At 32.5% G+C, this 17,506-nt stretch overlaps 2 protein-coding genes across 2 annotated transcripts; one reads left to right on the top strand and one right to left on the bottom strand.

Annotated features, from left to right (window-relative positions):
- Positions 1-954: 954 nt before the first annotated feature.
- On the bottom strand, positions 955-2,490 carry LOC108733323 (tetra-peptide repeat homeobox protein 1-like). The gene is made up of 2 exons (XM_018464424.1): positions 1,691-2,490; positions 955-1,615 (listed from the first exon to the last, which is right to left on the bottom strand). The coding sequence occupies exons 1-2, from the start codon at positions 1,703-1,705 to the stop codon at positions 1,007-1,009; spliced, it is 624 nt and encodes a 207-aa protein (XP_018319926.1). The 5' UTR covers positions 1,706-2,490; the 3' UTR covers positions 955-1,006.
- Positions 2,491-12,310: 9,820 nt separating this feature from the next.
- On the top strand, positions 12,311-16,872 carry LOC108733321. The gene is made up of 3 exons (XM_025976004.1): positions 12,311-12,652; positions 12,748-13,413; positions 16,173-16,872. Exons 1-3 carry the CDS (start codon positions 12,641-12,643, stop codon positions 16,842-16,844), a joined length of 1,350 nt encoding a protein of 449 aa, XP_025831789.1. The 5' UTR covers positions 12,311-12,640; the 3' UTR covers positions 16,845-16,872.
- The last annotated feature ends 634 nt before the right edge of the window (positions 16,873-17,506 follow it).

The raw sequence follows: 17,506 nt of genomic DNA, 5'->3' as shown, positions 1-17,506 counted from the left end.
ATTTATGTGAACCCTGAATTAATATCAAAAATCTTAAATTGATATTGACTTTTATACTGTCTACTATTTGTTCGATAGGATATTTTTACATAGAACTGCCCAGTAATCGTAACTATATTAATCTATAATTGTAATATTGAAATTAACTACATAATTTAGAATTTTAGTAAAACATTTAATAAAGGATGTAGTATTCCACCTAAAATTTTTTTTTATTCTTCGATATTTATTGTTTACGTTGGTGATAAAATTATCCTTATAGTTTAACTGTTAATAATGTTCGTAATCTACGATATTTTCTCTTCAGTTAATCGCTTGCAAAATTATTTGACAGCCATAATAAAAAGAAAGAGTCATGACAATATTTTGAAAGAACCCACTAGTATTTATAGTGGCTTTTTATCCCATTTTGAAATAAGTTACTTATTTCACGCCTATATAGTTCGAAATTTCTCTGTGAAAGTATTATATAAATAAAGACGTGCTATGATTTCGCATTATTTATTAGGTATAATAATAATGCATAGTTTCATTCATTATAAAACATAAAGACATCAAAATTTGCAAAAGAAGAATACCTACTTTATATTAAATAAATAATTTATGAAGATACTAGTACAAAATTTAGTTTTCATGACAGATTTTTTGTTTAATTCGTTTTAATTGTTATTTTTTATGGGGTGCTTACAACAATCATAAAAAGTCAAACGACATCTTAGGGTCTTATTTGTTTATTTATTTTTTTAATTGAATCACAGTAAAATCATTTAATTTACAAGCTCTATTAGCCACACATATTATGCATCGCGACAATGACTTAATTCAATTGTTGGTATGTAATTGCACAATAAATTTTTAAAAATATTAATTTATTTTCTAATAAAACATTGTATTTACATAAATATATAAAGATAAATATGTATCTACTACTTAATTGAAAATACTTGACGTTTCACAAGGGCGAAAAATTGACGTCGGGATGAAGAAAATTAATTATAGATAGTCTTTAATGTTTCATTGAAGAATTATCCGACGAATTGTCGGTTGTATTGCTACTATTAGTTGCACCACGTCTACCGCGATGCCAGCCTCCATAGTAGGGATGATTATGTGGAATTTGTTGTCCATGTTGTATGACAACTGGTGTAGCTATTGGAATAACTACAGGTGTTGGTACTCTGACTGGAGTAGGCTGTGGTACATCAACGGGAACAGGTTGAGGTACCGGTACAGCAACAGGTTGCGGCACAGGAACTGGTACTGCTTCGGGAACCGCAATTGGAACTGGTCTGTCAATTGCTACGGGAACAGGCCTTGGTACGCTTACAGGTTGAGGTACCGGAACTGGTACCTGTACAGCTCTCGGTACGTCAACGGGTACCGGCTGGGGTACGGGTATCGGCAGCGGCCTATCTACCGCCACCGGAATAGGTTGTGGTACAAGCATAGGGATTGGTTGTGGAGGGGGTGGTGGAGGATACCATCCATATGGATTATGATGAAACCATTGCCGTTGGTTTCCATTGAATACCTGACGTTTGGCTGTCTTTTTTTCATCAATAGCTGCTGCGCCACATTTGCTTATACTAGCAACAACTAGTATAAGTGTGGCCACCTAGAAAAATTAAACGTTCGGGATGAGCAAATGTGGCTGGGGGCACTACCCTACAAAAACAGAACGTATTCTTACCACAAAAGGTTTCATGTCTGGTTATGGGAGATGACTTGCAGCAAGTGATGCTTTACCCCCGCTTAGGTGTCTATTTATACGAACCGTGTTTGGTGAGGGTTACCCTGATTCACTTTCACTGGACAGGTGCATCTAAGAACCCATAAATTCGTCAAAGATTCGCCAAGACGTTGGACATCAGCTTAGTCGTTTTGTCAAAAACTGCGAATTTACCGGTCTCTGAAGCACTTGTCCCGCATAAACAAGACACTCATGGTTATTTTTTTATTTAGATGCCCCTTGTTTTTCAAAATTTTATTTTATTTTAACACCACCAACACTTCTAGTTGTCGATTTATTTATGAAACCGTTTGTCGCGATTTACCTTTGTAATCCACAGAACCGTTCAAGCAGCTCGAACGTTTGTTCCAATAGTCATTTAAAAGCTCTGGTTTTAAACGGAGTGCATAACAGTTCGGTCTGCCGATGCCTCAAGAAAAACTTCAAAATTAATCAATCCAATTCGTAACTTTAATTATCGTTAGTGCGTGACGTCTTAGGTAATCTACTAAGATTGCTATTTAAGTCTTTGGATTTATATCTAAATTTTCACTCGGGCAACGTAAACAATAGTGGATTACGTAAGAATTGCAGGAAGAAACGCATCGGCTGTAGGTGTCTCCGTCATACCTTCAACTTTCTGCATCGACGATTACGTAATTGTTTTTATTCAATCAAAAAAAGATTTATTAATAGTTACAAAACAATGTGCCACTGTAGTTTAGTAAAATACTTGCTTACTTATGCGACAATTGTGAAATGAATAAGTAATACGTTGTCAACATTATTTTGCATATTTTTTACTTCTGTCGCCGTGGGAACCTAACGAAAACTAGACCAAACTTTGACTATAAAAATCTCCAAAAAATAACTTCACGTAACAGGTACAGTGATTGTCTCATCGAACGACCGGGTTTTATAATTTTACATTTCACACATCGGAGTACGTAGTTTACCGAAGTGTGGCTTATATCGAAATAGACGTTTTTGCCGCATGCATATGCTTCTGAAAGTGAGTTTTCATTTTTAGCAGTTTTTCATAGTAGTTAGGAGAAGAAGTTGGTAACAGCTCGCTTTGTTTCTGGCAGATAAATTAAAAGGATTTTAAGAGATTATTCAGGTATTATTAAGTAAGAATATTTTTAGTCTTAAGACGCAATTCCACTTTTTAGTATCCTGAGCTAATCTTCGGATTTCCCTAAGACTAGAACATTCCACATGCTTAATTATTATTTGTGAATAGCTAAATTTTATAACATTATGCTGGTCTCATTGTTCTAACATTCCACGCTCCTACTCGTAAAATATTACATCTTGCTCTTGCTGACTTGATGACATCCCCCAATGTAGTCCCGGACATCCGAATGGATAAATATTTTACCCCAGAGAACGCAATTAGTCCGGTTAATCGAGTTTCTACTGTATTTCAGTTTTGGCGTTTTATACTCGGAATACCATAATGCGATGTTGCCCATGAGAGTGTCATACCGATCCTTGTGATCTCTACTACTCTGAGTACTGAAAGAGCTGCTGCCCTCTTTCAGAGACATGTCTTAGTTTAGTTTCTCATTAAGAATCTCTCATTATGGTTGAACCCATGACCCTGCTTCCTAAATCATCGAAATGTGTAAACCGATCCATCCACTCCATTTTGTACAGGAACTTCCTCAAGGTTCAAATCCCGTCAGTTCGGAAAAATGTGGAACACCCGCAGGTACTTAATTAAATTGAAATTTTGATGGCACCGGCGCATGGAGTTGGAAAAACTGAAATGAAAATATGATCTATATCTTTTAGTAGGTCTAATTATAACTAACACTTTCGAGAAACTTGAGGAAAATCCAAAATTTTAATTCTTTTTAAATACTTCACAAATCAAAAGGAATATTCTATATTTCCAGGTACTACACTATTTGTCCTCATTTTACAGTCGTCGTATGTCATATAGATTAGGAGATTCCCTTGGTGAATGTCGAATTTGAATCAGACTGTATATATGTGCAGGTATACACGAGTGGCGAGTTGAGAACCGACCGTAGGAATATTCAGTTACATGCAATCATCATGCGACTTTGCTATAGCAAAATTCATACAAATATCTTCAACCGTCTTTTCATATTGTACCTATGCTTATCTAATTATAGAACCTACCTTGACAAAGTCTTTCCAATAAAGGCGAATCGTCGATGTTAGTCCTTCACACTAATATACCTTCCAACCCTCAACTGCCTAGATTGTTTACTTATATAGTCATATCAAAACTAAAAGGAAGAAATAGAGAATAGTTACATTAACTGATAATTTCAGGGAAGGAGATTCATGAATGGGTGATTAAAAATATGTTAAGCATTTTAATTAAGATAGTAGAATGAAAAGAAGTTTTCTACATACTCACAAACTAATCAATCAATATAGAATTTGCATGATATTGTTATGAAGCTAAAGTTTACAAAATGATCAAATTTACAAAAATATTTTTTGTATTACTTGCTAATAAAAGTCCTTTGCTATTTTGAATTTCATATTCATTAAAAATGATTACTGTTAAATAAATTAATATCACTAATTAGGATCTTTGATGTAGGTATTAGTAAGGTTTAAAGTCTTTACGTGATTATGGTGACGCCATTGCTTCACATCTTTTAATAATTCTTCAAGTAAAATCTTCAGATCTAGTTCTTCTTAGCATTTGCTTAAATAAGACGAAAGTACAAACTGACTCTATTTAGTACTACCATTTCATTGTTTTTTTTCATTCTATTTTTACCATTAAAATATTTAATTTACTTGACCCTACAACCAGGCTTGTAACCAACATTTGTTTTTCGGAATCAGCTCCAAACATTCAGTGGTTTATGGTTAAATTAGCAATTCACCACTTCTTAAATTAACAAAGTTGTAAAAAAGTCAATTATTTGTGAATTAAATGGTGACGTGTATCTATTTAATTATTTTTTGATACGTCTCTGAAACAAAACCATTTATTTATTTATTTATTACACAGAAAATAGTATTTAAATTAAGAGTGGCCTACTTCTCGTTCATTTTTTTTTTATTTCGAGAAAGAAATTATTACAGTAACTTATCTGCCCGTGAATAGGAAATAAAACAAATTAATCCTAGCTATTTGTGTCGTTCTAACAAAAAGAACTGTAAAATATTTGTGCCCAGTGATTTACATAACAGCAGACAGAAATGAAAAATAAAAGGATTGACTTCTTTTTCTTCGAAATAAAACACATCAAGATTGACTTACACAGTACTGTGTCGATTAGCAAGAAGAGTATTTATAAAAAGAACAAACAAAGGAATCTAAGAACGAGTGTTTCATAAGGCATTAATTACATCGTTTTCAAAATTCCTTTTCATTAGAAACCTAACGAAATCTTTTAAAACACTTGAACTTACGTTGCTTTATTAAAAAGTGTAAGTATATCAATTTCAGTCATTGGTTACTGTTATTTTTTTGTTTTTAGTATCAGTTGAGTTATTTAGGGCTGTCATGATCCTTGTATCACCTGTCCGTTCCCGCCTGGGTTAAAGTGTCAGAAGTATCGACTGCTAGTCAAACGAATTAGATCCGATAAATACTTTTCAAAAAATCCTGATCCACTTATTTATAACAAGGGAATTTCATAATTTTTAAGTCGATATTTATATATTGGTTAGTGATATACTTTTTCTTTTTAAAATAATGGAAAAACACTGTAGTAACTGATTCATCATAATAAGGTCGTCAGTCCTAAGACCCTGCTTTTTCTTCCCTTGCATACCAGTATTTTTGTTTTACTTTTATTTATTGCCATACAATACTGTTTTGTCGGTACCGCTTTCATTTTATTTAAAGCTATCTCTAACTCTTCCCTGCTAGATGCTAATACTACTATATCATCTGCAAATCTAAGCATACTAATCTTTTGTTCCTAGCGTAGCGTTCCTAAGTAGCGGTGACAGTGTAATATTTACTAATATATAAAATACTCTAATATTTACTTCTCTACGTTGCATCTCCAGCTTTATAACTGCCTGTTGCTCTTCATACAAACTAAGTATCACTCATATATCTCTGTAACTCATCCCTACATTTTCAAGTATATTAAGCATCTTGTCCTATTTAACATTGTCAAAATCTTTTTCTAAATCTACAGATGTATGCGCTCTATCCTTTTTCTGCCGTTCTAAACCTAAATTCTTTTTTCCTTAATAGTTCTTTTCGCCTTTTTTTCTATCCTTCTCTGTACAATTCTGGTTAAAATTTTGCACTTCGTAATGATGAAATATTTCCTCATATTTTAACATGGTAACAAATTAAATGGTATCTAAATCTATTTTCGGCTAATTTAAGTATAAATCAACTTTCGGTAAATGCTAAACGATTAATACATAAATTAATTAGTGCAACAATTTTTTTCTTTTTAGGATTAGGTTACTTGGTAACTTACTTAGAGCATTACACTAATCTCTTCGATTTAAACACTAATTATTTATTAATATTCAAATAGTGACCTAGTATATTTAAATATTGATCAATAAAATACAAACGTTTTGGCTTTCTGAACGACGTTTGTCTATATTTTTGAACGCCTTGTATAGTAAGTTAAATTTAGATTTTAAAACATAAGGACGAAACTTATAGTTTGACTACAATGGTCATGTTGCGTACATTTTGGGTCACGCTGTATATATATGCCCAAGAATGAATTTTGTATACGTAAGTACTACAAGAGTAGATGTTATGCAAGAACGCTCTAACACCTATTAACCCAAATGTTGCGTTTGCATTACATTTTTATGCAGTTCAAGTTAATTAATTTTGTTATGGTATAAGAATTTATATTACAATAGGCAGTAGAAGGGAACGGAAAATGCCGATAACAAATTATTTTACCTACTTATATACATAAAGGTATATCGATCGTTTTATGTAATAATAAACAATTACCGAAAATTGTTTACCTAACTGGATTTTTCGAGAGTAATATTATAACTGGTACTATTTACAGAAATTTGTTTTACAGTCATTGCAATCCAATGTTATGTTCTGTAGACTTTTCCGAAGTAAACTTTACTACATACAAAAATTATTTTATTATTGTAAATGTGTAAAATGTTAGAACTCATTACATTATTTTAATTATTTTTCATAGTATGTAGTAAACTAGTAAACTACATAAGTTGTTATTCTTTGAGAAATTGTCACATCGCAATTAAGTGTTTGCAATTGCATGATCCTACACTTTAGTAAGTCATTGAATGGATTAATTATTTTTCAACATTAGTTAAATATTGACGGGTTATGAAAATATTTTGTTGAAACATTTTTATTACGATTCGAATTACTTGACCATTGAAATCACTTAATTATTGTTGGAGTTTTCGAAAAGTTAAAACATAGGAATAAACTTTCTTGATTCCATGATTTTATAAGACAAAATATAGATACAAGTCCTACCCAATTACTAATATTTCACGGTAGTCGGGTGAAATCATATTACGTAACTAGGACACCCTGATGGGGTAACTCAACTAGAATAGAAACTAAGTCATTGTAGAGTGCATTTAGTATTTCTAAAATAGCAAACAGCTTTGAAAAATATCACAGCACTAATATGTAGATATGACTGTTTACAAAAATTAACGTAAAATATAAAATAAAAATAGGGAGTTTGGAGTTTGCATCAGTAGACTCAGTACTTAGAAGAACTATTTCAAATAAACTGATTTTTAAATGCAGAACGTTTTTTTGTAAAAGGCTCCACCAAAATGCAAAGTGTAAGCTTTACAATAATAAAGGCTTCTATTGATGCAAAATACATGTATGCCGTATGTCAGTTGCTACTTTTGCCGTAAAGTCCTTTTTTAACCTGTCTTATTGAATTTAAGTCTGTATTCTGTAGCAAGCTGGACTTTAAACAATGTCTTTTATTGTTCTGTATGTAGGACTAATATAAAATTACCGGTGTAATTAAGCAAAACGTAAAAAGTGTGTACCAAGTGAGTAATTTAGTGTATATTGAGTAACATTCTGTAGAAGTGTTTATTAACCTAGATACAACAATTACGTTAAACTTATACGTAGATAGTATAATTAATACTTGCTGTTGAACCATGGATAAAGTAATGAAGAAAATCAAAACAATCTTAAAATATACTTACAGTTGTTATTGCATAGTTGTAAAATTGTTACCTATTGTGTCCAGAACATTGATTTTGTGTATATCTTAAATAATCGTCTATAGATCGGTTGTAAAAGTATATGTAGTTTATTTTCAAGGGTTCTGTTTTGTAATTGAACTTTTAATGCGTTGAGAGTAACAGTTTAGCCTGTGGCGGAAGTTGCGCACGCAGCATGTAACGGAAGTGCGTCACACAATGCGACAAAACGACCTTGAAATTCTGAAAGGATTATAAAAGCTGCTATTTTCAAAGTTTATCAAAATTTTTTTGTTATTTTTGTATGACATAAGGCTCTGTGAAGGGGTTTGTCAGAAGAAAGAATAAAATTTTTCTTTCATAGTTTTGAAACGCGTAGAAAGTCATTCCGATAAATTTACAAAATAGAGCATTCCATCTCCCCAATCTTATTTCCGAAACCACTTGACAATAAAAGATTAAACGATCAGACGACACAAACAATAACGCTACAGAGTAATAAATGTTATACCTATAACACATTATTTCCAACCCTTAAGTTGTCGTTAAGGCTAGATTATCAATTGAGACTCCATATCTCATTTTCTAATGTAAGAAACCTCTACGCAGTTGTCCAGTTTGTCTCTGTCTGGTATTTTCTTTGTTTTTTACATACCTTTTTAAATGCACAAAAGTGTTACAAACGTTGTTCACGCCCTAGATACTTCCTGCGTAATCTCTTACGTAAAGGAGCAGAAAAGGAAGCTGCCATAACATTAGACATCTGTTCGAAATCACCGGATTTAGTTAGACGGTCATATTAGACGATCATACTGGAAAAGAATGTATTTCAGCGAAAGTTGGGTGCAGCCGGGAAATCGCACGTACTAGTTCAGTCGCACTTTTTCCCTCTTTGTTTAATAAATAGATACGTACGGATGCATATACCGTACGCGAAAGTGCTGATCTTGGTATTGAGTTAAGGCGCTCTCCTTAGTAACTGTCTAACTGCTGGAAGTTGTGTGAAGACACATACGTACAACTCATTTCAAATGGTTAAAGATATGACCTTTTCTTTTACTTGAATTCCACATTTAATCATATTTTATATCATTAAAACAATCTCTGTGATGTTTACGCCTAGTATGTATTCTTTCTTTTCGTGCAGCTTTCCTCAACGTGACGTTATAAGAATACATATTTCGCATGGTGTATACTGTAAGATTTCCCATACCAAGATCAACTCTTTCGCATACGATATAAATGTGCATGAGGATAAACAAATATGAGAACATTATGATAATAAACAATATGAATGAAGGCTTTAAACTTGCATGAGAATTATATAATGATTGTTACTAATATTAAATGCTAATAAATACCTACTGACCTTTTAGTTGCTGAAAAACGCCGAAGGAAATTAGTTATTGAATAATAAGTAAACGTGAACTAAATAAAAATTTAAAGGGACACAATATTTAGATAATATTGATTTAATTTTTGATAAGTAACTGATGAATTAGTTGCTATTCACAATATTTAAGCCAATCATATTTAACAGAATAAGCAGTGATCAAAATATTTCGTTGTGAAATCAGAATTTTCCATTTTCATTAGTTATTTTGAACTGACAGAATAAGTTACTTAAGTAATTCATTGTACTATCAGTAAAACGAGTTAAACGTCCTTGTGATTGAAAACTGCAATGACAATTTTCGTGACTTTATTTCCAGGTATGAAGTATTGACTCATTAATAGAAGGCATTTTTACAGTTTATTCCAATTTTTCGTTGTTTCTGTGAATGATATTCCTATTTATACATACATATTAGTTAATCGTGAAAATTTACATCGTTTGGATTAATGTTCAGTGAATATTCTGATACCTGTATATAAACTTTTTTCATAAACGATCTCATTAGTTACTTACAGTAGCATTTCTTTTTGCTTTAACTACATAAATAACTTATAAATAATATTCTGATTGCGTGCTTTAATACTTTCTACTCAACGATTTCATTTAATTTATACGTATTTGTTTAATTTTGTTTCAATTCTTTTACAATTTTAAATTAATTGAACGTTTACTTCTATGCGTATATGTTTAATATATTATAAGTGATTTTACCGCAACGGATAAACGAATGGGTTCAACAATTTTCTCGTTCAGTTATTCAGGATTGGATACGTCAATATTCACTTCCTCAATGAAAAACAGAGCAGATTTTATTAAAACGTTATATTACAAACAACAAGTTGATAGTGAATATATTCTTGTTATTTCACTTATGTCAAGTCATAGTTGAGTAAGATTGACACTACATTTTCTTATATAACACTCGCAACTGTTTTAATACACATACATCATGTTGCGCAAACATTCTGTTGTAGGTACTTGTTGTGCTACCTTTATTCTATCCATTTAAATTCTGGGTTCAACTATTACGTTTGTACTTACTACTACGAAAGGGCTACTTGGCGTTGTTCATTAAAAAGTTTGCTGAAGTGTAGGCATTATTGGAAATAAATGATCAATAATCCATACTATAACAAAAATACGAATTGTGTATGGTGTTTTTTTTTTAAGCTTTCAGCGGATTCAGTTTTGATTCTAAGAGCGTCACGTCTCTAAAGAAAATGATTCGCTATCACAATGTGGTACATCATAAATGCTTTCGTTAAGCCTGAACAAAGATTTTTCTCCATCGGAAACAAAAATGAGGATTACAGGAATTAATGCCGATTAGAATGCAGGAATTGTTTCTTACATTAGAGTTACATAAATTGACATAGGATACATAGTCATAATAACATACAATGTACAAATTGCTTTAACCATTAGAGTGGAATCTAGGCAAGAAAGACAGCTCCTTATCTGGGTTTGCCTTAATCTAAACACGACTACTACATTTCTATTTACCCCGGTGCACTAAAAGTAATACAATTTAATAACCTTCACGTTTATCGATATTTATTTGTATTTATTAGTTTAACAGTGAAGTTACTTGATGGAAAACGTAAAAGTTAAGAACTACACATAATACTTTGAATACCCAATTGACTGAAGCTTTCCAAATGTATATAGTTTGAATACCAATAGAAAATTATAAAAAAAAATGACAGAATGCTTGAATCTAGAATTTTGGTTGTTTTACGTGGTGACAGTGAAATTTACTGGCTTATGGAATGTACAAAATTTAAGAGAACTCCCAAGTATTTTGTGCAAAAAAATCATTGAACTATTGTTCATTTTATTTCATTGAATATAAGCCTCTCAGTTTGAAAAGAAAAAAGAAATGTCTGTTAAAGATTGAACTTATTATTAAATTAGAATTGGGATCAGTTTCTCCTTGCTTGAATCTTCTTTCATGTTCAGGAAACATTTGATTGAGAGATCTAGAGGTTTGTTCGATGTAAACCATGTTGTTTTTAATGAATTGAATTACTAGGACATATTTTTGGAATCAAACTTTATTTTATTCAATGTTTTTCTTGATAATGATAAACATTAACAATATTTCTAGAGAATTAGCATTTTACGGTTCTAATTAAAAAAAAAAAGTCTTGGTCTGTGTGGGCTGCTCATTGGCTCAATACTGCTTTGTATTTTCCCACTGTTAGTTGATAACCCAACAAATGTCATTTAAAGTCACAGTCACAGATGGTTCTTACGCGGTTGTTATCCCACCACTGGTGTTCGAACTCAAATAGCGGCAGTGAAAATGGTTGATTTACAAAAATGTGGAAGAAATACTCTCATATAAATCTTTCTTCGGCATTAGTTCTCTGCTTTTGTAAAGCTAACATATTACACTCACGCCAGATTTAAAAACTATCATGTAAGTTTCTTTTTCGCGAATTTCTTTTTTCTTCTTTTTTACTTTCACTTCACACTACATTGCACTCGGTTTAGAATATCAATATTTTTGGTAAGCAAAATATTAAGTTATTCGAATTAAGCATCACTCTCTTTTTAAATTAGTTAAAAGTTTAAAAAATACTAACGGAAATTTGTACGGTTTATATGATACTTAAAAAAGAATATCTTTTGAGTGTTTTTGGTATTATTTAACAAAATTATTGCAATGCCGTTACAGATATAAAATAATTGCAAAATCTGAGTTGTATAAGTAATTCTAATTTGTTTAAAATTTTGTTCGGCAGTGACATTGGATGCGGTACACATGCTGTATAAGTGAGTTGTAAGCGTGACAGTGAAGGGAAGGAAATACTTTCGCTATCACTGATCCGATTTATCGTAGAAGTAGAATGTAAAGTCGTCGAACTTTCTTTGATCCACCTCTATCTACAGATTTCGCAAATTTATGCATCTATTTTACAAAACTCATTCGTTTTTGGAGAAACGTTGCAAAAAGAAATTATGATCTTTTCAGACTTGGCGAACCATTTTTATTCATTATTATTCTCTATGCGCCTAATGAGACAAATTATTAAACCTATTCCGCTTTGCTAGTTAAATTAAATGAAAATACATGCTACTTATTACATGTGTATTAGCTATGTAACAAAAAGGTGGAAGTACTTTCGCTTATATTATCGGATATGGTCGTCTCTATCTCTTATATGTCAGGTACAAGTAGATGAACAAAGATGGGTAGTTACTTCCATTCAGAAAATTATTTGGAGAATTCGCCGTCTCCTAAGAAAGTAAACTGGTCTTCTACTTCCTAATCAATTCCCTGATTGTCGGCCGTATATAAGTGCTCTTTTAACAAATACTTTCATCAGTCCTGATTCGTTCAACGTGTGTTTACTAAAATGGTGTTCTGGGTAGGTTCCTTTAAAATATTTCTTTTTTTTTCCCTGTTTACTTTTAATATAAAAAAATAATACGTTGTAACTATCAAACATCTTATTTTTTTAAGGCCTTTGCACTTCCGCTTTTCTTCCTTTCCCAAACTCTGGCAATTCCTGGGTTTTCCAGCCATGGCCCAACTAGGCTCGTAGGAGTGCCCGACATAAAAGATTACGACAAATTGGTGTATCCTAAACAAGATATCCAGGACGGTGGTAGTTTTTCTCACGCCGATCTTACCAAAATTGTTAGAGTGTCTGATAAAGCAATAATTACTCAACCAAAACCGTACCCCGTTCACGTGCCCTTCAAGGTTCCTTATCCTGTCAGCGTTCCTAAGCCTTTCCCGGTCCACGTTCCCCACTTTGTAAAAGTACCTCACCCAGTTCCCGTGGAAGTTATAAAAAAGGTTCCAGTTCCCGTTGAAGTTCCGAAACCATATCCAGTTCCCCATGACGAGTACCAAGGTGGTCAAGGACACGGAGATTGGTCATCTAGTGGCTATTCTGGGGGAATTGGAGGCGGTGATTATAAGCAATTATCGCAAGACGATAATGGCCAGTATAATAACGACGCGTATTCAGCTGGACAGTATCAAGGAGTAAGTGGTTACGGAAATTCTGGTTTGGAACACGCTGACGGAGACAATTCCGCTGACTATGCTGCCGTTGAACAACAACAGGTGCAACATGTTGAAGCCAGCCAAGACGTAGAACAAAGCGAAGCAGCTGAACAACATTAAATTTTTGATTAATGTAGACGAATGATTGTCGAAAGGGTGTGAGCAATATGTGATTCTTCATTGTTAATTGTTTCTGTTATTAATTATTGTTGTAAATAGATATTCTTCATAGTTATGTTGCACAAATAAAGACGTTTTATACTTTTCTAATATTAGTTTTTCGTAAATAAAAACCGGTGTTGTTTCTAACACTGGTGACCTCTAATAGTTACATTTAAATAACTTGCCAAGCAGTCAGCTGTTGGTCACAACGCTTCTATGCGCTTTCGACTTTTATTACACAAAAAATGGAGAATCTGTTAATTTATGTACTTGAGATACGAGAACATTCTTAAACTGTCTCTGTATTATTATACGGACACTTGAGTTTGGTTTAAATTTTAAACTATTTTGATATAGAAAGAAATAGCTGCACGCACAAGTTTTTATTAAACAGTTTTTAGATTTGTTGATGTCTCTATTGAAGAAGACTTCAAAGCTATCATTTAAAGAAATTATTTGAAATTCCATCGAATATTTCGCTACTTTCATTACCACTTTCTCAGTAACTTCGTGTTTTCATTTATTTCGTCAAATAATCTAAGAAACTCCAAAAATTGAGTTGGTTGGTCAGTAGTAAAATGTTGACGTTTTAATGTGTGTATTACGGTAAAATATAATTATAATCCATTATATAATAAAGGAAATTATTTAAAAATAAAATTAACCCAATTCCACAAAAATTGCTCGTAAAATGACTAATATTTAATAATTACTTTTAAATTAAAACTGCTACAATTTTAATGAATAATATTCAAGAAGAATTTTCTAACAATATGAAGGAGTATAACGAAATGCTTATTTTGATTATTAATTGAAAAATCCACTGCTACTTCGTTTAATATTTCCGGCCAAAAATTATGAATGATTAATTTCTAGTGTTCTGTTCTTTTCGTTATTATGATCGGTTGTTCTATGCTCCTTTGGTAATGTAATTTTATTATGTTGATTATCAAATAGTACGTATGATTGCATGGTAATTATGCCCAATTTCGTAGCATCAAATCATTCGTATTTTAAATGCTAAAGTAATCAGCAAAGCTTAAGTACCTACTACATTTACACTTCAGATTCGTGTTTGTGGTAGAGCGACCCAGACACTGAGTTTCAAGAATAAAAACTACATTAAGCTTTTTTAAAATTTATCGTACAATATTTACAATGAGATATTAGCTCAGGCAGTTGAATGTTAAACGTTTTTCGTTGTAAATGCACGAAATTTCCTTTCACAGGATTTAAAAGTCCTGATTACCTAGCTGCTAGCCAAAATTCAACAATTATTTTTTAATTTCTTCATTGTCTTGTAGTTTTGCGAATAAATCTTTCAAATTTTAACAAGTAATGGATTACAGCACCGCGTTTAATTTGCCCTTCTGGCCATAATTACCGTAATTAACATTACCACATTTTAAGTTATTATTTTCCTCTGCTTTCTTTTTTATATACGTATACGTATATGTCCTAATTAATGTTCTCATACACAGTCACAGATGGTTCTTACGCGGTTGTTATCCCACCACTGGTGTTCGAACTCAAATAGCGGCAGTGAAAATGGTTGATTTACAAAAATGTGGAAGAAATACTCTCATATAAATCTTTCTTCGGCATTAGTTCTCTGCTTTTGTAAAGCTAACATATTACACTCACGCCAGATTTAAAAACTATCATGTAAGTTTCTTTTTCGCGAATTTCTTTTTTCTTCTTTTTTACTTTCACTTCACACTACATTGCACTCGGTTTAGAATATCAATATTTTTGGTAAGCAAAATATTAAGTTATTCGAATTTAGCATTACTCTCTTTTAAATTAGTTGAAAGTTTGAAAAATACTAACGGAAATTTGTACGGTTTATATGATACTTAAAAAAGAATATCTTTTGAGTGTTTTTGGTATTATTTAACAAAATTATTGCAATGCCGTTACAGATATAAAATAATTGCAAAATCTGAGTTGTATAAGTAATTCTAATTTGTTTAAAATTTTGTTCGGCAGTGACATTGGATGCGGTACACATGCTGTATAAGTGAGCTGTAAGCGTGACAGTGAAGGGAAGGAAATACTTTCGCTATCACTGATCCGATTTATCGTAGAAGTAGAATGTAAAGTCGTCGAACTTTCTTTGATCCACCTCTATCTACAGATTTCGCAAATTTATGCATCTATTTTACAAAACTCATTCGTTTTTGGAGAAACGTTGCAAAAAGAAATTATGATCTTTTCAGACTTGGCGAACCATTTTTATTCATTATTATTCTCTATGCGCCTAATGAGACAAATTATTAAACCTATTCCGCTTTGCTAGTTAAATTAAATGAAAATACATGCTACTTATTACATGTGTATTAGCTATGTAACAAAAAGGTGGAAGTACTTTCGCTTATATTATCGGATATGGTCGTCTCTATCTCTTATATGTCAGGTACAAGTAGATGAACAAAGATGGGTAGTTACTTCCATTCAGAAAATTATTTGGAGAATTCGCCGTCTCCTAAGAAAGTAAACTGGTCTTCTACTTCCTAATCAATTCCCTGATTGTCGGCCGTATATAAGTGCTCTTTTAACAAATACTTTCATCAGTCCTGATTCGTTCAACGTGTGTTTACTAAAATGGTGTTCTGGGTAGGTTCCTTTAAAATATTTCTTTTTTTTTCCCTGTTTACTTTTAATATAAAAAAATAATACGTTGTAACTATCAAACATCTTATTTTTTTAAGGCCTTTGCACTTCCGCTTTTCTTCCTTTCCCAAACTCTGGCAATTCCTGGGTTTTCCAGCCATGGCCCAACTAGGCTCGTAGGAGTGCCCGACATAAAAGATTACGACAAATTGGTGTATCCTAAACAAGATATCCAGGACGGTGGTAGTTTTTCTCACGCCGATCTTACCAAAATTGTTAGAGTGTCTGATAAAGCAATAATTACTCAACCAAAACCGTACCCCGTTCACGTGCCCTTCAAGGTTCCTTATCCTGTCAGCGTTCCTAAGCCTTTCCCGGTCCACGTTCCCCACTTTGTAAAAGTACCTCACCCAGTTCCCGTGGAAGTTATAAAAAAGGTTCCAGTTCCCGTTGAAGTTCCGAAACCATATCCAGTTCCCCATGACGAGTACCAAGGTGGTCAAGGACACGGAGATTGGTCATCTAGTGGCTATTCTGGGGGAATTGGAGGCGGTGATTATAAGCAATTATCGCAAGACGATAATGGCCAGTATAATAACGACGCGTATTCAGCTGGACAGTATCAAGGAGTAAGTGGTTACGGAAATTCTGGTTTGGAACACGCTGACGGAGACAATTCCGCTGACTATGCTGCCGTTGAACAACAACAGGTGCAACATGTTGAAGCCAGCCAAGACGTAGAACAAAGCGAAGCAGCTGAACAACATTAAATTTTTGATTAATGTAGACGAATGATTGTCGAAAGGGTGTGAGCAATATGTGATTCTTCATTGTTAATTGTTTCTGTTATTAATTATTGTTGTAAATAGATATTCTTCATAGTTATGTTGCACAAATAAAGACGTTTTATACTTTTCTAATATTAGTTTTTCGTAAATAAAAACCGGTGTTATTTCTAACACTGGTGACCTCTAATAGTTACATTTAAATAACTTGCCAAGCAGTCAGCTGTTGGTCACAACGCTTCTATGCGCTTTCGACTTTTATTACACAAAAAATGGAGAATCTGTTAATTTATGTACTTGAGATACGAGAACATTCTTAAACTGTCTCTGTATTATTATACGGACACTTGAGTTTGGTTTAAATTTTAAACTATTTTGATATAGAAAGAAATAGCTGCACGCACAAGTTTTTATTAAACAGTTTTTAGATTTGTTGATGTCTCTATTGAAGAAGACTTCAAAGCTATCATTTAAAGAAATTATTTGAAATTCCATCGAATATTTCGCTACTTTCATTACCACTTTCTCAGTAACTTCGTGTTTTCATTTATTTCGTCAAATAATCTAAGAAACTCCAAAAATTGAGTTGGTTGGTCAGTAGTAAAATGTTGACGTTTTAATGTGTGTATTACGGTAAAATATATTCG

The sequence above is a fragment of the Agrilus planipennis genome, unplaced genomic scaffold (genome assembly GCF_000699045.2).
Source record: "Agrilus planipennis isolate EAB-ADULT unplaced genomic scaffold, Apla_2.0 scaffold12, whole genome shotgun sequence".
NCBI classification, from domain to species: Eukaryota; Metazoa; Arthropoda; class Insecta; order Coleoptera; family Buprestidae; genus Agrilus; species Agrilus planipennis.
Note: the sequence above shows the minus strand (reverse complement) of the source record. Positions and strands in the feature narration are given on the sequence as shown.